Genomic DNA, 21230 nt, shown 5'->3' with positions numbered 1-21230 from the left:
GGTTACTGGCACCATTTTATGACATAATATTAAAATATGTTTGCAAAATATGATTACCGTGGTGTGGGGGAATTAATGAATTTAACTCCAGCAAGTACTTGAATGGATGGTGGTGTTTTCAAAAGGTCTCTTGCACAAATGGATTCAGCCATTTTCATGATTCTTCCTGTTGTCTTGCATAGAATCCTTTTTATAACTGCTTACAGAATTAAAGTATAATTAACGGGCGTTTCTCCATGAATTACCTTTTTGGTAGTGATATTTAAGGTGGGCAAACTAATTCTGTTCCCTTTGTGCATTGTAAAAGCATTTTTACTCAATGTGTGCTTAATGACAGTACTTCAAAACACACAAGAAAAAGTCTTTTCATTAATGTATCTTTAAATTAAAATTAAACTGTGGCATTTATATTAAGGGCCCTATACAAATTGCACTGATTTGCCTTTGAATGCTCTAACAATCTGTTGACCTTTAATCAGTTGTAAACCTGTGGTGCTGGCACTCTGATTAAAACCACAATAATGGCTTAATTCAGGAAAACAGGTCTAGTTAGAGGTTTTTTTGTTGTTGTGGGTTTTTTTTTTGGGGGGGGGATTTGTAAATTCGTGCTTGTATGCATAACACTTCCAGGGGAAGAGAATGCTCACAAAATTGCTGTCCTTGCTCTCCTCTTCTAGGTTCTTGATGAAAACACACATCACTTTGCTGAAATTTGATGTGAACATAAAGGAGAAATAAGTATTTAAGTATAGTATTCAAAAGGATATTTGAAACAAAAAGTCTGTAGTATGTAGGTAATCATTTTGAAATAGAAATAGAGAAAGTTCTGTAACTGATTAGTCTAATATAAACATTAAAGTTAGAAAACAATGACTTTGAAGACTCCTATAAAGGTGTAAAATTGTGAAGTCGCATAGCTTTGAAATTAAGCTTAAATTAATCATCAGTTATATTTTAGAAATAGTCAGGCTTCGGAACTATTATTCATTTATAAGTAAATACAAAGTTGTATTTTATGACAAAATTTCTTTTTTTCTAAAGAAATTACAAAACAGAATAAATAGAGTTGTTATAGATTTTTTCTGACATATGAAACAAACATCAAATCTGTTTGAAATTGAAAATGAGCATATGAATAAACCATATATTAATAGTTTTCCTCTTCACTTGACATAATTACAAAAATCAATTAAATCTAGCCTCGGGATACTTGGCAAATGCTCACAAACAGTCAGAAACAAAGTGTGCAATTATTTAAATAAAATCAAGTGCACTTAAGTAACTTGGAGGAAGTCTGAGGGGTAGGGAAGGAAAACTATCATTGACTGGAGACTAAATCACTGCCAGAAACTTTCTCCATTTTCGTGTTTGTTTCTGTCACTTTAATGTTCCCCCTTTTTTTCCTTGATGATATATAGTGATATTGATATGCTGTATATGAAAACAAAGGCTTTATACTGTGACCCTATTACTAGATTGACAATTAAAACTTGTGATAAATGCATACCCACAGGGATATACAGGTTTGCATTTTGATTCTAAAAAAAAAATATCTCATTTAATTGGCCTCTGTCCGTTCCTTACTTTATGATTTCCTATACTTTTGCAGAAGAGTATCAGTGTGCAGATGGACATGTACCTATTGGGTTCATCACTTGGGGTAAATGCAATGACAAGCCAAAGGGTATAGAACAGTATAACTGAGAAAAGTATATACAACCCTCTCAGATAGGAGCATTACAAGACAAAACTATCTTTGTCTCTGTTCCAGAACAGAGGAGGTTAGAACCGAGAGTGATTTAGAAAGAAAGAGTGAGCATATACATCAAGAAACAAGGGCTTGGGTTTGTATAAGGGGTGGGGGGGGGGAGGCTTTACTCTAGAATAGCCTGTACTTGAGGCTCTACACTGAGTAAAGTTTGATGAAAGTCACCATTCCCACACATGTAGGAGCATTCCTCCAAAAGGTGAGTTATCTACCTACAAAGCTATCTTAGTCTGTGTCAAAGAAACCCATTGCAATGGTCTGCATAAATGTAGTAGGATGCAAGCAAAGTGAATGCTGGCTCAAAAGAAAAAAAAGCATATTACATAATTGGAGTTCTTTTACCTCATAGTCTATAACATACAATAATACTATTTTGATGACATGAATATAATTATTTTTCAAATATCATGCATTACAGATAAGTCCATCCATGCAACACAGAAACATTTATTCTTCCAGTTGTCTCAAAGGCCAGTTATGTCATAGACTACAGAAATCCTCAAGGCATCACCTACGACAGTTTACCACCACCAAATTGACAGGGGAAGTACCCTGAAATTCACTGCTTGTGCAGACTTGCAAATCAAAGGGAAGAGAAGAGAAGGCTGTGATCCCTTTTGATCGCTATATGAGAAGCATGTCCTCAAATTGATGGCTACCTTTGGAAAGTCAGAAAGGAGATCAATGGAGAACTGTAAGGAATGAAGCATGGCTTATGCAAATTGGGTTAAGAGTCCAGGGTATGATGCTGAGGCAAGTTACCATAGGATAACTCACAAGGCAAAACCAGATACTTAAAGGTGTTGATCTAATCACTTAGTAATCTTACTTGGAATTGAAAAGATAAAGTGTTTCTAATTTGTGCAAGTTATATAATATAGTAACTATAGAAATGTTAGCTTAAAACCAGAAAATATTTATACCTAACTCTACAGCAAAATTTAATATGAAGTTACAAACCTTAAGTGGATAGGATTATCTTCTAACTTCCAGTAGCTGTTACTAAAAGATACAATTCTCTAAGAAATAGTTTAAAATACCGATCTATTGGCTTAATGCCTTAATATTTAATATCTTCTCCTTTTAGGACTCTAGGTTAAATTTAAATCTCTAATCTTATGTACTTTTCTCTTTCTTTGTGACAGTTTACTTCCTATGTCCTGTGGCTTCTGTGTATAGCATTTGAGATGAAAAAACAACTGATGTGACTTCCAGTGTTTAACTAGTTCTGCTAAGAGCTGAGTCCAGTAACACACCCAGAAAATGGCTGCACTAAAATGAAAGTACTCCTACCATACCCTACTTTCTTATAGACAACACATTTATATGCACACATACAAAGACATGCATGTATGTATATACATATGTGTATATACACTCATATGTGTATGTCTATATATACAATGTATGTGTGTATATATATATATATGTGTGTGTGTATATATATATATATATATATATATAGTCAGATATAATTTATATTTTTTCCTTATTTATATTGTATGTGAATACTGGAAAATGAAAACACCTCTAAGTAATTTTAAAAATGTAAGCATTAAACTTTGAGTTAAAGCAGTATGAAAGAGCTAAGTTTTGTTTTGTTTCTTTTTCCTACTCTATGTAACTGCAAAAGAAATAAAATACCATATTATAGTTCTAAAAATTTGCAACCTTTTTGGGTTTTAATGGACTAAATTGATAGTCCCCATTCCTTAAAATTCTAAATTCAGCTAGAGAGCTAGGGGCCAAGGCTGAGAATAGAACAAAATGGCTTCTCTGTATCAAGTATTGACTATACACAGTTTTAAAACAAGATACAAAGACTCTAAACAGAGCCCACTGACATATCACACTCCTCCCTCAGTTCAGCTGGAGTTCTCCCCATGGCAGAAAAGTATCCCCTGACTGTTCACATAACTCACTATTGACCATTCATTATGAAGGCACAGTCACCTGTGGAGTACTGAAGAAGGGAGGTCCAACTCCCCACCAGGTCTTGTATTACTGTTCTAAGTAGACCTTGTCTCATTTCAGGTGCTTCTCCATTCTTGGAGTTAAACATTCCCTTCTGAGATCTAATTTTCTCACAATATAGTATGTAACTAAAGTATGCAAAATCTATGGAAATATTTCATGTCTCTATTTAATTTACTAAGTCATGAAAATAAAATAGTCAACAAAGAAAATAATGGACATAAACTCAAGCAAGTTTAAATGATTGTCTTATCCATTATACCTTTAGAGACAGGATGTTCTGTCAAAGAACAGTATGCGTTAAAATCTTGTGAAAACTATGGATATAAATCAAATAAAATAACACCACAATTATCTGATTATTAGTACTAGTCTTTGATTTAAAAATACATGTCAATTAAAATTATAAATGTTGAGTAATGATATTTAGAATAATTCTTTAAAAATGGTTCATACAACAGCAACTATAGAAGTGTTATTTTTCTAAACATACATAGCACAGTGATACTTAAAATGGTTCCATTTGAGATAGGAAATTTTATTGTTACAAATATATCTTAGCTAATGGGAGAAAAGTAGAAAATAACTATTTTCCAGTTAAAGTAGATTGGGTCACTGTAAGAATAGGCTTCTTCCTCTAGCTGAAGCAGAAAAGAGAATGGCTAGGATGCTATTCTCTAGGATATGTTGTTTCAAAGCTATGTCAAGCTCATGTTGAGTTCAAGAAAGAATTCCATAAATGACAACAGCTGCTCTGTAACTAAAGCCTGCACTGGACAGTGATGCTGCGCTTCTCTGCACATTCCCTACACAAATTATTTGCATTTACATTTGGGGATACCAAAGCCTTTATAGTATCCCATGTATTTATCACATTATTACAAGATAATACCTTGAACACAAAACCAGGCTTCTCTTACTGGATCCCTCTGGGATCTGCTTAACTTCCAATTTCTTCTCTTGACATATCTCCCACTCAAACTCCATGTTTCTTCAAAGTGGAATTAATTCCTGATTCTGTTTTTTCCTATTTCCCAACTCTATGGACCAAACCAGAGCCTCCTCATCATCCATGCTTTCCAAGACAGTAAGGACCAGCTTTTCATCTATCCAAAGAGTTAATTTCCAAAATGAGATAACATAAATGCCAGAGTTTTTCTTTCAATATGATAAAAACTTAACTTATATCACTTGAGGGTGTAGTTATAACTAGATTACACTATGCTAAAAGGAAAGAGAGAAAACTAGCATAAATATCTGACACATAAGGATTAATCTGGGATACTTGCAAAGACAAAACATGGGGAGCATTCCAACATTTCCTCCTGTATTAAAACAGATTTTAAAATTCAATGAGCACACTTAAAGGCATAAAGGTTTTTAATTCTCACAATGTACCAGCCAAGATGGGAGCCATTGTTAGTGCTCTCATTTACAATTAAGATCATAAGGTTGTGGACTCAAATACAGGCTTCTAAGGGTTAGTGGAATACTTAAGAATCATCGGCTGTTGTCTGGGTACTTTAATAGTCCTGAAATACTGAAATAGTAAGGAATGTTTCATCTGACATTCCTAACTTGAGTGTTCTTACATGCTAGTATTTTTTCTTATGCATTGATTAGACATAGAAGCAATAGATATATAAGATAAAGAGAAAAGAAATAAGAAGCTAACCAGTATATCACAGGGAGCATTTCCAGATCTTCCATCCATCTCACAGCTTTAGTAGCTGGCCTGGACTATGGCCTGGCTAATCTTAACTCTACTGCCTGACTGACATGGTTGCCTCTAGAGTTATTGGGAAAAACCCTTTCTTTTTCTTTCTTCTGAATGATTTACAAGTAATTATTTCATTTGAAATTCTATCTTTTTTTTAATTAGGTATTTTTTTCATTTACATTTCCAATGCTATCCCAAAATTCTCCCACATGCTCCCCCACCCACTCCCCCAACCACCCACTCCCACTTCTTGGCCCTGGTGTTCCCCTGTACTGAGGCATATAAAGTTTGCACGACCAATGGGCCTCTCTTTCCACTGATGGCCAACTATGCCCTCTTCTGATACATATGCACCTAGAGACACGAGCTCCGGGGGATACTGATTAGTTCATATTGTTTTTCCACCTATAGGGTTGCAGATCCCTTTAGCTCCTTGGTTACTTTCTCTAGCTCCTCCAGTGGGGGCCCTGTGATCCATCCAATAGCTGACTGTGAGCATCCACTTCTGTGTTTGCTAGACCCCAGTATAGTCTCACAAGAGACAGTTATATCTGGGTCCTTTCAGCAAAATTTTGCTAGTGTCAGCGTTTGGAGGCTGATTATGGGATGAATATCTGGATATGGCAGTCTCTAGATGGTCCATCCTTTCATCTCAGCTCCAAACTTTGTCTCTGTAACTCCTTGAAAATATCATGAAGTTCTCTCTTGCTACCATTGTATTACATGAAATATCAGTTTGTATTTGTACTGAGAACATTTAATTTTAAAATGTTACATTACCAGTTGGGTAGATTTGCTTCATTATCAATTGTTATAAGCCAAAACCAACAGTTATGTAAAGGGGAAAAAGACACACTTTAAACTTTTCCATCACCAATAATAACACAACTTAAATGTAATTTTTAACAAAGGGTTAGCAAGGAAGTGATAATGTTAGTATATTATCAATGAGCTATTATATATTAAGTCAAGTAATAGTGGTATATACTGTTTATTTCAACTACTCAGGAAAGTAAAGCAAAGTGAATGGCACACTAGCTACATGACAAGATATTATCTCCCAAAGTGTATATTGTGCATTACATTTTATAATACTCGTTTGAAATACTGAAAGCATTAAGAGGTCCAAATTACATCTCTCATAGAGCTATTCTGGCATTTTCTTTATATGTGCCTTTCTGATTTCCATCTCACACAAACATCTAAGAAAATACAAATACAAAAAAAAATTAACGATTGCACATAGCTGCAGCCATCTACAGAAAAACAACAAACAAACAAACCAACAAACAAACCACCTTGATTTTGTTGGTTGAATATTCTAGATATTATCATGTCTGAATTTGTCAATAGATGACCCTGATACACTATAAGCATCTGTCTTCTGAAAGAAGCCAAAGAATGAGTCAAATAAGAAAAAAAAATCTCTTACAAGGTGGGACTATACTGACCTGGTAGTTTATGTGAAAGAAGAGATCTTAAGAGATAAATCATTACTCACAATATTTGTCTAAAAATATAAAAAGTAAAATCTACAACCAACTAACTTAACTAAATGTCACCAAAACTAGGTACAGTCGCACATAGTGTAACCCCACACTTTGGAGGACAGAAAGAAGAAAGTGAGTTCTTATCCTCTCTCATTCACCATGAACTACGGATTCCTTCTACTAATGGCATATATTTCACAATTCCTTCTCACATGATGGTGTTCAACTCTTCCTCATGGTCTTCTAGAACATGGGAGCCAAGTGGGAATATACATTGAAGAGCTCAGTACACAATGGTGACTGGCAGCAGTGACAACCCAACATAGTTCATGATGAATTATTTAAACTCCTTTTTAAATGTAGATGAAATCTATATTTTTCCTTTTTAAAAAGTCACCAGAGTCAAAGTCCTGATATTGGAAAGTGAGATAATCACAAGGCTATGGTTGTCATCAGCAGTATCCCAGGAAAAAGCTCTTTCAAATAATAATACTTTTGCTCTGTTTCCAGTCTTTGTTGTACAAAGAATTCCTCTTTGGTGGTCTGGAAGTTTCAGTGACAACTAACAGTCAAAAACAAATTCTGTCTTCATAGTTGGGCAATATTTGGGGGAACTAAAGCCATTTCTTCTCAGCAAGCCTGAGCCTAGGAGCATTCAGGGGCTGATTTTCCGGTTTACAGACTATCTAAAATCCTCTGCTCCCTCTTCCTGGCTTTTGGCTATTCTGTTGCTCATTAGCATTGCCATTGAAGGGTGGAGAGGAAATAGAAAAGAATCAAAGCTGTTTGCTATTTATTAACTATTTATTAACAACAACAAAACCTTTGTGGAGAAAAATATTTATTGGACAGCTACTTTTTATCCTTTGCTTCTATCCATCTCAGTTTTTGCTCTGTTTTCAATTTCAGTTTCATGGCTGAAGGTTAGTAATGTTTCCTTCTAAGATACCTTGTCTCTTATTAGAAATAATATTTTATTCAGCTGTGAGGTAATATCCCTCATTCCTTTCAGGAGTAGAGAAGAAAATAGAGATTGGTTGTATGACTAACTTTTGAATCACTGTAATATGCAATATTAAATTCAAAATAATAGAAAATGAACTACAATATATATATATGATATACATACACACACACACACACACACACATATATATATATATATATATATATATAGAGAGAGAGAGAGAGAGAAAATCTGACATATAATTAATTTGAGCAAGATCCCAATGTTTTTATTCATTCTAGAATCACTAGATATCTAGGCCTCCAGCTCTGTTCCGTGATTTAATAATACCACTACTGACATCTATGGTATAAAAAAAGAAAAAGAGGCAAATAAATGGTTGACATTCTGCATTGGCTCTGGCTTTGGCATGATTATAATTTATTTTGCAGCCAATAGCTATAGTAAAGTGAAGGATTAACTATCAGAAAGCTGAGTAAAGAGATTCCTACTACAAATGAAGACTATCTATAAAGAATAAACTCCTCATCCTATTTATAAGCTACTTTTTTCTGAAAAATATATTTGGATTACGGCAATGTCAGGATTCTATCACCAGGACATTTATTGAGTTACCAAAAATTCCTTTTGCTGTAGTGGACCGCAGTAATCCAACTGGGAGACCTAAATTGCTCTTACTTCACCTTCCTAATGTGAAACTTTTTTTTCTAAAGAGGCAGATATCTGTAAAATTTCTTCAAGGATAAGAGACACAGGTCACCTAGATGATGAAATGAGACATTAAAACTTAAAGATTTAGGTATCATATGGCCAAATTAACACTTGCTGAGCCTGTCTGCTAAATGTCCGATGTTAAATTCTTAAGTTATTTGATGCATTTACTGCAAATGTATCATGAGAATAGAGGTCATGATTTTTCTTTTTGAACAGTCAATTTCATATATTTGAAATGCTTGAAACTCACCATGTATAGCAGCAGATAACAGAAGAGCAATGACAGTCAATTCTCGTCATGAGATATACCCAACAAAAATATAGGATCCAATCTTGTTCAAAAATATAATACAATAATATAATGCCTTGTGCAGTCTACACTTAGATTGGTCCTTGCTGAGAGTTACAAGTCTATCTCCGAGAGCAACTAACCTTGTGTTTGTTATTTCATTCAAGAAGCAACTGACTAGCTACAGAGTAATTGATGCGGCACCATTCATATGATTTTGTATGCTGGCAAATTGCTGATTTTTTTTTTTCTGCAAATGGATCAGCTCCTGGTTTTACTTCACCTTAGTTTTACCCGAGTCTTGGCTCTTAATAATGATCTGTCGATCTGAAATGTACTGCCAATGGCATATGACAATTTAATGATGTTGATTGTGAGTAGATTAAGTACTTCATCAATTTTAGGTACCCATTACAACTAAGTTTAGATGTAAATCTGCTTCAAAATTCTGTGAAGTGACTGCACTTCCCTATCACAAGAAGTCATGGACTTCCTGTTGCAAATATGTTTTGATATTCTGTATTCTAATAAAATGTTCCTGAGCCATAACACAGTTGTCTTTTATTTGCCAGTTATTTCTGATCTCAAACATCAGACTTTGATCTTTCTACTTTTCATGGATCTCCTGTTTATGCATCATTTATTATATGTGGTTAAGTAGAAATATCTATGAAACACGCTATTCCCACAAGGGAAGAGGTTTTTGTAGATAAGATAACACCACAGATGAACACAGGGAAAAACAAAGAAACAAAAAAGAAAAACAGTGTAAATCCTATTTCAATAGAGATTTCACCCGAAGCCCGCCCAACACTAATGTGATAAGCACAACTTGTTGGCATATTAATAGACTTACGAACACATTAAGATTCATTTTAAAAAGATTACTAAGCTTAGAAAATTTAGAACATTTCCTCCCCTCATTTTCACCTGTGACTGAAAAGCTGTCAGCTGTGGTATAGCACAAATAGAAGTGAAAGATCCATAAAAGGAAATGTTTAAATATGTCACTGGAAATTAACATAACATGAATTTCCCTATTGAAATGGAAAATATTGCCCTATGCGATAATTGTATTCCCTTTTCTGAATGAAATGTCCCCAAGTGATTTTAAACAAATCACATGTGTGTCAGAACTTACTTGTAAAGTTTCTGATCAGTTCAAATGTGTTTATTATAATAAGAATAGCATTCTATTTTGTTATCATTAGTTAGAATAATACATATTCATAATAATTAATGTGTCAGAGTAAATAGTGATTCTATTTGTAACACATATCACTGCTGTTTAAACTGTCATTGACTCCTAATTTCAGTTAAGAAATCTCAAGTAAATATTAATGGTGATCTGGAAAAGCAAATGAAGCAAATAAGCAGAATAATAAATATATGTTTCAGAACCACTTGAAAGTTTCTTTTTTTTTTTTTTTTTTTTTTTTTTTTTTTTTTTTTTTTTTTTTTTTTTTTTTTTTTTTTTTTTTTTTTTTTTTTTTTTTTTTTTTCGAGACAGGGTTTCTCTGTATAGCCCTGGCTGTCCTGGAACTCACTTTGTAGACCAGGCTGGCCTCGAACTCAGAAATCCGCCTGCCTCTGCCTCCCGAGTGCTGGGATTAAAGGTGTGCGCCACCACGCCCGGCTGGAAGTTTCTTACAAGGGGCATTTGCAATCATTTTGATCAAGGACCACTTGATCTCCTAGCATAATTTTAAAAACCCAAAGAAGTTTTTTAATATTCAAACCTAAACTCCAGGAAGCAAATCAACAATGCAAAAATAAGATAGATTATTCGTTTTTTTAATTTTATTTTATTTTTAATGTATTTTTTTTATACTCCATATTCCATTCCCCCCCCCATCCACCCTCCGACTGTTCTACATCCAACACCTCCTCCCCACCCCACCCTGTCTTCATGTGGATGCCCCAACTCCCACCCCATCTGACCTCTAAACTCCCTGGAGCCTCCTATCTCTTCAGGGTTAGGTGCATCATCTCTGAATGAACACAGATCCGGAAGTCCTCTACTGTATGTGTTTATGACACATAAACTAGACAGCTAGTTTATGCTGTCTGTTTAGTGATCCAGTGATTGAGAGATCTCAGGGTTCCAGATAAATTGAGATTGCTGGTCCTCCTACAGGATCACCCTTCTCCTCATCTTCTTTCAGCCTTCTCTAATTCAACAACGGGATGGGGGGAGGGGGCGGTCAGCTGCTTTTGTCCATTGGTTGGCTGCAAATATCTGCATCTGACTTAAACTCTGTAGCTCTCTTAGGATTCTTCTTAGTTAAATCTCTTTATGAATATTCCTATGCATAAACACTAACACATTTCAAAAGCCATCCTACTGTGTGTCTCGCATCATCTTTTGCCATGCCTCCCTTCTCCTCCTTCCTTGTCTTAAGGCTCCTAGAACCCTCTGGTTTCAAGCACTCATTTAAGTGTTGCCAGCCTATATTTTATAACTCCCTTCTCAATGAACAGTTTTCTTCAAGTTCATCTGTGTCATGAAGTATTCCTAAAACATGTTTTATATATGAAACATGACAGAATCCCAGTTCCTTTCCAAGAAATACTGCCCTTGTTTATCTTCTAGAATATTACCTGATGCTGGTCCCCACTCTGTCTCACAGGTCACTTCTCTGTCTCTCCTCCCCCTGACTGCTCCTTTCTTCAAGGATCTTGTCTTAGAGTTCATCTAACTCACTCTCACCTTCCCTACTCACTGATTAAATGCCAAATACAATTGCAAGTTCTAAATTTTCCTATAATGTATAGACACATAAAATCAAATAAATTATAGCCCTGAACTTGAGGTCCAACATAAATTCAAAGTTTTATAAATTCTACATGGATCCCTATTTAACAATTGCCCACTTCCTCCATTTTGCAATTTTCCATTCACAGCAGCATTCTTCAGCTTCTTGCCCACAGAAGACTTTGCAAGCCTCTCTGCTGCCCTGAACTGTTCCTATTTGGCCAGGGCATGAGAAAATACCACCTCTCTTATTTTATGTTATGTTATTTATATACATTGTCTGATGACAGCTTTTCTCCTTCGGCCACCAATTGAACTCAAGTAACACAAACTATAGCTGTACTCTTGCTAGTACAGACAACCTAAGAAGGTTATAAAAACCTTAGAGCCTTCCCGTAAAGCATAAGCCTCTTCTGGATTTGCTCCACTTGTAGGTCAGATTTTATTCCCTTCTACTTCCCACTTTGCTCATTAAACTATACTCAAAGTGGCTTTCAAAATGTCCCTTTATGAATTAAACTAACTCTTAGTGTCTTGTCTCAGAGTCATTGTCCTTGTGATGATCTCTGACAAAAAACACTTCACCAGTTATCGATATGGCCACAGACCTTTGAAATTATTTTTTCTCCTGAGAGTAATTACTATGCCACTCAACCAAAGATAGAATATTGTGTCACCTGTCTACCCCCACCCCCATTTAATGTAGTAGTGTTTATACAGTACTAGGATACATACATTTTCTTTAGTAATCTTCCCATGAAATTGAAACATTCACAAACAAAAAAAAATCATAGCTTGGTTAATATTTTAATTCTGTGACACAATAGAGTCACTTGGAAGGCAGTGGGCAAATATATTGATTTAGAGATTTAGTGGGTTCATGGTCTTACCAGCCATGGTTACTTAGCAAGGTTTACAATAGTAGGCATGAATGTCCTCATACTGAGCAGGCCTTAAGTTCAATTTGGTAGCTGTTGGTTACTACCAAAATATATGGGCCATGTTACTATTGTGGTTCTTAGGTATGAGCAAACACTGGATGGACTCAGCAGTATGTATTTATAAAGACACACACATGCACACACACACATATGGAACAATAATAATTATAGAGTAATAGGTCATGAATTTAACACGGTCTGTGGCTAACAATAGGTTTAAAGCTGGAGTAGAGAAAGTGTTGGTGGAAATTATGTAAGTATAGTACCCAAGTATAATATCTCTCAAAAATTATAACAAATTTTAAAAAGGTTCATGGAATGGCAAATTTTAGATGTTAGTAGAAATGTCTGTATTATCCTTTGAATATTAACTCTTAGAATTATAGTAATTTGCTAATAAAGCAAGGATCTCACTTAAAATCACTTAGGAAAACCTAGTATTTATCCTAAATGCTACTTTGTTTGAATCACTTTTGGGTAAAGGAAAATTATATGCTTACTAATTTATTAAAATTAATAATTTGATTATTATGACTAGGAATATATGTTAATAAGATAATTAACTGGAGTAATTTGTGAACCTTAAACATTCATACAGTTCGGATGCTCAGCTTGGGACACCTCCACCTTTGTTTCTATCTACTAAGGAAGCTCACAGCGAGTCAACCATCACAGCAACACATTGAGGTGTCTTGATAAGCAGGAGGTGTGTACAAGTAGGGAGAAATGAAACAAGAATCCAACATATGAAGAAGGTTAAAGTTCCTATTTCTTTTCATGCTACATTTTTGACTGGCATCACTGCTACCCCAAAACTAGTAGAATGCTATACCTTTCAGTTACACAGGCTGTGTGGACAGGCTGTTCAGCTTATGACGGGTTACCTCTGAAATCAATCTTAATGAGTGGGCACTTGTCTGGTTGGTGATTCCTTTTTGCACTAAAACCATTTTGATTCCTGGTTCCTCAGTAGAACAATTTCAGTTTCATTTGTGTTTTATGTTTCTACTTTTATTGTTTAAGTTCACCCTATAACTTACTATTAGTTATAACTCTGAGTATCATATGTGAGTCTGTCTCTTTTCCCAGTTTTTTTTTTTGGGAGTCTTTTAATATAGAATTTCCTTTTTGCTCACATAATGATAGAGATTAAATGTGCTTGAGTTTAGAGTTTATAAAATACTCAAAGAATTAAATAAATGTCCAATATTACTCAACTTACATGATATTTTGTATAAACCAACCAGAATGTAATTCCAGAGTATTTATGATATCTTAAATTCCTCATCTGCTTTTAACATTCACCTGAAATTTGTATCTATAATGAAAAGCTAAATTTTACCATTTTAAATGACTATAACTCATAAATATCCACAGTAAGTTTCTTAGAATCACCTTAATATACTTCTTAATATGTCTATCTAATTACTTAAATTTACATTGGACATATACATTGCATTATTACATATAATAAATACTTATTTATTAATATTGACATTGGACAAAGAATAAAAGAGTAAGAAAAATTTTTCATTTACCTTAAGTCACATTCTCTATAAATATGTGACTAAATGTTTGAATTAATTTATTGTCTTGAAATTTTCTATATTACATCTTCTATCATACAGAGCATAAAATTTAGTACAATTGAGATTATAGCAACAAATAAAGAAAACAAGAAATTTATCAGGGAGAAACACATTGCCTCAAAAGACCAAATAAGTCGTGCTCTTACAAGGAATGTCTGTGTTGGTAGTATTCCTGCATAGGGCTCACATGAAATGCCATATTAATATGAAACCATGAATGATCATGAATGATGTACATCATAGTTAGGTGTATCTATATTTGTGGGTACATAGTATCTTTCACAGTTCTGCTAAAATGCATTTCCTCACAAACATCAGTTTACAGCCATAAGGGTTCCAAAGATGAGAAGAACAACTCCTATAACAAGAGAAAAATGGCAAATAGACCAAGGTCTACTTCCACCAACACTGCTCATCATGTGGCAGCCTAGTCTTCGTGCTAGTTTTTCCTCAACATAATATTAATTTAAGAAAATGCCACTGTTTTATTTTAAATTTGTCTAAATTATACACTAGTGATTCTATCAAATTTAACCTCTTTAGGAAGGAGCAGGTGTTGATATGTTCTATAGTTACACATATCGAAAAGAGAAACAAAGTTAATATATGTTTGTTCTGCTTAAAGAATAAAATCACTGATCTTCCAGTATCACAAAAGTAATTGGGTGGCCCACCTTTCTGATAATTTGAAAAATATTTCATATCTTTTTATGTAGACTACAAACATAGTGAAACCTAGTAGTAAAGATATCACCATAGACTGAAAATATATTTCCAATAAATATTAGGCATTCAGCAATCCATGTTGTTAGTAATATGCTATCTAAAATAAAAATAAACTAGGGATGTAATACAAATGGAAATGCCCCTCTCACAATAATATAAGCAGGTGAAAGGTGAAATAATTCTGTGTGGATAAGAGGGGTTTTGAAATCATAATGTCCCATTAAGATAAATTTATAGTATGACAAAATAAGCCATAGAGGTCAAAATTGAATGAAATTCATCTTCCATTGCTTCTAACAATTTCAATTACTATCTATTTTTAGATAAGTCAAATGTTAATCACTATGATTTTTATTCACATTTGAAAATTTATAGGAGATATTTAGTGGATACATATTTCATCTGCAGTAGACAGCAAAGGTCCTTGTTATAATGTTTATTAGTCATGTCACAGTTGATATCATTGATTAATAACAACATTGTCTAATTTAATGTACATCAGAATTGTACTTCAAAGAACTATATTAATCACACAGGAAGAGAGCAACAGTAAAGTATGTGTCTGAACACTTTTCGTAAGTTTATCTCTATTTCTATATAACTTAAGGAACAAAAGGCTGCTGTAACAAAAGTAAAAGGGAAAAAAACAATTTGGGCTATATGAACCAATGAGTCCCTGATGACAGTTTGAGGTCATTGGCTACTCAAGAAAAACAATGTGAAGAAAAGGAAATAATTTGGAAAAAAAAAAAAAAAAAAAAAACGTAGTTAGGCTATGCCTTCTGGGGATGTGTTTGTAATCATATTTAATAAAATAGACCCCGGAATAAAGGAAAGAAAACCACCCAATTGTTTGTCTTGTGTTGTTTACAATGATCTGAACGTTTCAGTAAGGCAGCTGTAGTGTACACCTTGAAGATTCTGATGATGCAAACATGCTGTGAACTGTCTTAGCTTCTCATAATGACAGAGTTGATTATTATAATCTTGGAGAATGAAGTATCATCTGTTTGTGGGAGAAAAACGAATAAATGGCTCTTTTCTACTCCTTGTTGACATAAGGCATTTTACTAAAACTGATTACAGCCAAAACTTGCTAGTGATGTGTGTAATATATGAATGAGTACAGTCCTTGCACATTTCTTTATAGAAATATGTGATGGGGATAGCTGATTTACAATCTGCTCTCTGAGCACAGGAACTAGATAAAGAAGTGAGCATGTATTAAACTGTTAAGATGCGAGATCCTCCATAGTAGACAGGAAGCAAAACACAAACTATGCAGTTGACTGGAAATGCCACCTAATCCCTGCTTAATTAAAGCAGCACACTCTACACTCCTGTTGTGTTGAGGGAGTACAGAGTGTGGGATGCCTGATGTATGAGGAGAATAGCAGTCAGCGTGGCTAATCTCAAAGACTTGGGAGCTTTCTAGCTACATAAATCAGTGCGACTTCTGAATAGCCTCATAAAACACGGTATCATTGCCATTCCACTCACGACGTTTTGGTTCTTCCTACAGCATGCAGATCGTTAGGAAACTTCTAAGCAATCAAGTAATGTGGGTCTGATGAAATTACTCAATCAATGCACAGGCCCAAAGTAGAAGCATAATTCAAACTTGCATAGTTTTTATATGTCAAAGACCTTTCTCTCACCAGGGCAAGGGAGGTGATTCAACATTAAGCACTATGTATATATGGGTATGTGTATTTAGCAAATAAATACATGCAACTAATAAATGTCTCTAAAATATGCTTACCAGAAAATTCAAGCAATTAAAATATTATGTATTTTGAGTAGAAAACATATTTTTACCTCAATCATTGTGGTTCAAACATTAAAATGTATGTCATGATGATAATAAACTAATTTTATTTGACAAAATATTAAAACTTAATATGCAATTGTCTCTATTAAGCTACCTACATGAAGTAAACCAGAGAGACAAGAAATTCACAGGCATACCATGTTCAATTTCAAAAAATCCAGTATTTACTAGAACTTACTAGAGCAACGTCTGTCTGACTTTTACCTTTCCAGTATGCCTGAACTATCTATTACAACCACTTTCAATTCTGCATGTATCTTTATATTTCTTTACATGAAATATGCCTAGCCAGTGGGGTCATTTTCAACCCTTTAGGCTGGAGCTAATGCATTCCCCATGTTCGTATTTCTTACATTTCATCTAAAAAATACTTAAAAAATTCCTTTTCCTCACCAACCAAGTAAGCCAGCTGACCCAGTGCATGCTAACTGCTGGCATACGAGTCTAATACAGATGTACCAGTTATGAATGTACCATACTTTTGCTAAATATTAGGAAAAGGGGCATTTAACCTCTGAGGTACACAGAACATAGCCAATTTTCAGTACATGATAAGAGGTATGAAGCTTTTAAAACCCTGTTAGCTTCACTGCAATATCAGGTAGTCTATAAAAGAAGCCAATTCCCTTGTCTAATGCATTAACTTCATTCAAGCCAAATTAATTGAGAAAGAGGTGTTTCCTTTAGTTGGCTATACACTGTTGATGCGCACAGCTAGATTTCTGCCTAATTGCTGTACAGTTACTTTTTAAGAATCTAGTTATAAACATGTAAGCCCGGTCACTTTGAGAGACAACAGTTGGCAATATATGGTAGTTATTTTCTATTCTGAACCAGATGCCTGGAGTGCCCTGTAAAATAGTATTCCTCTCATAAAGAATAAGAAGATTTATACATATATACGTGTTTGTAAATTATGTACTGAACATGTGGAGCACAGAATAAGAAATAAAACAAACACTTATCTACAAGTACCCCGTGGGGGGAGTGGCAAACATAAGTGAGAAACCCTCAGTCATCAAATGAATATAAAGAAAGGCATAGCGATCCCACCCCTGGCCCTGCTCTAGTCACTTACAACTGGACATAAATTCATGTCGTGTCTGTACGAAAAGCATGGTTCATTTCCAAACTCTTATCAGAGCGTTACTGAACCCTTCGATGAGATTTCTTCCTGAAAAGTTCTGAACCTACAGGCACTGTAAGCCCCAGGCAAAACGGGATCCAGAAGGCCAGCTATGTAATGCTTCATTTTCTTAATGCACAAGGGCAAGGCTTTCTGAATTGTGACCTCATTACCCCTTGCACAGAGACATACAGTCCCATTGAAATAAATGATAGAGAATGGCAGACATGTTTACAAAGACAGCCTATAATACCAAAAGAGGGAGCCCCCTGGAGCTGAAGATCTGTCCACCACAGGCACAAACACACCAGACAGAAGCCCCTTGCTTGGAAGTAACTACCACCTGCAGCTGCTTCACCTGCCACGTGTGCGTGTGTGTGTGTGTGTGTGTGTGTGTGTGTGTGCGCGCGCGCGCGCGCGCGAGCCACGGTAGAAGGGCAAAGAAGCTGTGACCCATCTGTCGCCAGGATTTGCAGAACAGGAAACCATTTGTACTGATAAAACTCCTGTACCCAAAAAGAAAAAAAAAAAAAAATCCTCCAGAGGGGCCTCACTGCAGCCCAGCAAATGAACCTTGCTTGCCCAGGGGGAGAATTGCCGAAAAGGAAATCATCACATTAACGCGGAAAAAAAAAAAAAGGCTGCAAAAGCCAGTCTCCACTCAGCTCTCAGGGATTAGCAAGTGAGAAGAGTTGGAGCCCTCGCTGCGGGCACCCTGCATGATAATGACTCGAGCCCCGCCGCTCCAGCCACGTTGCCCGGACGCTCCGCTCGCCAATAGGTGGGGCCAGGAGCCTGGCGACCCGCGGGGCCTCGGGGCGCCCGGACGCAGAGCTCGCCCAGGAGCAGCTCTGGAGATGGCTGTCAGAGGCCACCCTGTCTGGCCCGGGCACCGGAGCGGCCTGCGCCGGCATTGGCGTCTCCCACGCCCCGGACTGGGAGCGAGTGCCCCGCCATCCTCTCCAGCCACCGAGTCGCGGGAACCGCAGAGGACGGCGAGCTTAGGCGTCCGCATCGCTCGCCGCAGCGGACTCGGCCGCTCAGGATGCAAAACCACCTGTTCGAGCCGCGGGGAGCGCCCCCGGCCCCAGCCCGCCTCTCTCCCCCGCGGATGCCACTGCCAGCCTTACCCCCTATGATTTTTTTTTAATGGCTCAAATGTACATCCGGGAAAAATCGAGAAGGTAGAGTCAATCAAACTTCCTTCTCCCCACACTCGGAGTCCCCACACTCCCCATACTCCTGCGCGGAGGCAGGCGTGAGCCTCTAGTGCCCGGCCCGCACTCCACACCCGGCCTCACTCCGCGCCGCGAGGCTCAGTCACTGCTTAGGGAAAGCTGAGCCCATGAGAACGCGGGCACCGAGGGGCGCGAACCTAGGCCACTCTGGCAGCAGCCGGAGGCTCGAGGGGCTGGGGAAGCAGAGATCACTGCCAAGGAAACGCTAGGGAAAGTCGCCACAAGCCACAGAAGCCCTGTCTTACCGATGTGGATGATAGAATCAGCGGTCGCCAGGTCCCAGGTTCGAGACCACCAGAAGGACAGAAACAAGAGCAAAGGGAAAACTTCCATCCTCCGATGCCGATCCTCCTTGACCACGACTTTGCTTTCAAGACGTAGATATTCTCTTAAGCGGTCCACAGAGTTTGAGGTCAGGATAGAGTTGAGTGCAGCTTTCCCCTAATTTCCAAATCCCTCTTTACAGCACAATCTTTTCTGGTCACAGAAGAGGCACGGGCGACCCGAGAGCTAGCACAGCCAGAGGCAGCCTCCTCCCAAGCCCTGTCACTCGGAGGGGAATTTTGGCATTGCCAGAGTTGTTTGCAGTTGGGCTTTCTAAAAAATGTATCCAGCCTTGGCTGCTCTCGGACGGGGGGCGAGGCTGGCGCTCAGATGGTGGCCGTGACCGCGCGGGGGCCGCGGTGGCGGGTCCCAGCTCCGCCGCAACTTGGGCACCCCCGCGCCGGATGTGCCCGCGCCCTCCCCCGCCGCCGAGCCCCTCCACCCGGGGCCGTGCGCGGTCGTGGCGCCTCGCGGCCAGCAATCAGTGCTACCGGCGAGGAGGAAGATGCGATCAGAGTCGCCAGATTCCAGCGGGGAGGGGGAGGTCCGCTCCGGGAGGGGTGGCAAAAGTGAACTTGAAGGTAATGCAGCTAGTAATGCAGAGAATACTCCCCTTCGGCGCGAGACGGGCCCCGGAGCTGGCGCGGCGGGCGCGGTGGCGGGGGAGTCCGGCGGGAGCGAGCAGCGGGCCAGGCCGGCGCGCGGAGCCGCGGCTGCAGGATGCTCCCGAGCCGCTCGCCTGGCGGGATGCGGGAAGCCAACAGCAGCCTGGCAAGCTCCGCTGCAGCCCCACGTTGCCTAGAAATGGATCACCTAGGAGAAGCGAGTCCGCAAGAGAGCGGAGCTGTCAGGCAGAGAGGGGAACCGAGAGAGGAAGAGCTTCTAATAACCACCTCCTCCCCCTATCTGCAATACAAGGGAGAAACAAAACCGCGCTCTCAATTCCCTGGGAATCTTCACCCGGACTGAGAAAGGCAGGACTCAAAGAGAAGGCAGTGAAGTCCCCCACCTGCCTTGACGTTTTTTTTTTTTTTTTTTTTTTTTTTTTTTTTTTTTTTTTTTTTTTTTGGATGTGTTTTGTTTTTCCCCGTAGGTTATAAAAACAACCTAAAAAGCCACCCCACTTATTTAACCTTGCTATTCCCCAACAGGTACCGGACTTTTTTCTAGTCGTCGTCTGGAATTAGTCACATTGGCTAAGAACAAATTAGGGACACCTAGTCACTTAGGGAAAAGAAGACCTAGAAAGCTTTTAATGAGATTTCAATTATAAAGTTATAAAAAGCTGAGAATGTGCTAATTACCTTTAAACAGTGGTTTGCTCCCCCCCACCCCCCTTTTCGGTCTCTGGTGTTTTTAAGGCAATCAAAATACAAAAAGAATTTTGATATACTGTTAGAAAACGGACAGTCTTGACATTCAAATATATATCTAAAAATGTTAAGGACAATAAAACAAAACAAACAAAAAGCCTCAGTCGTCAAAATACTGCATTAAGTTAATCACCTGTGCAGTTAAGTAGCCACAGGGAAGCTACTTGCTGTTCTTGGGGAGCCTGCAGATGCACTGTAAGGTAAGGTCCTGGCCTTAAAAGAAGGGGCTTTATGCAAGCTTTATCCCTGCTCCTGGTGACTTCTAATGGCTAGTTTATATCCTTCCATCTTATTGCAGAAGGGGGTTCTGTTAACTCAATCAAGTGTGTAACTGAGGTCACCTATTAACAGCTGTGATACTGTTTCAATTACAAATGTAGTCCACTGGCTGGGAATCTTGTTACC

General features: G+C 37.6%; 1 protein-coding gene across 2 annotated transcripts in view; it reads right to left on the bottom strand.

Moving 5' to 3' along the window:
• Grid2 (glutamate ionotropic receptor delta type subunit 2) overlaps positions 1-20393 on the bottom strand; it is a 1450739-nt gene extending 1430346 nt beyond the window's left edge. Inside the window, exon 1 of one of the 2 annotated variants that reach the window (XM_021164478.2) lies at positions 19374-20393. In XM_021164478.2, the coding sequence (XP_021020137.1) occupies positions 19374-19461 (88 nt within the window). In that variant the 5' untranslated portion in view covers positions 19462-20393. The remainder of the gene's footprint in view (positions 1-19373) is intronic. The other variant, XM_029478539.1, reaches the window with a different exon arrangement.
• Positions 20394-21230: the final 837 nt, after the last annotated feature.

Source organism: Mus caroli, chromosome 6, assembly GCF_900094665.2.
Source record: "Mus caroli chromosome 6, CAROLI_EIJ_v1.1, whole genome shotgun sequence".
Lineage (NCBI taxonomy): Eukaryota > Metazoa > Chordata > Mammalia > Rodentia > Muridae > Mus > Mus caroli.
Note: the sequence above shows the minus strand (reverse complement) of the source record. Positions and strands in the feature narration are given on the sequence as shown.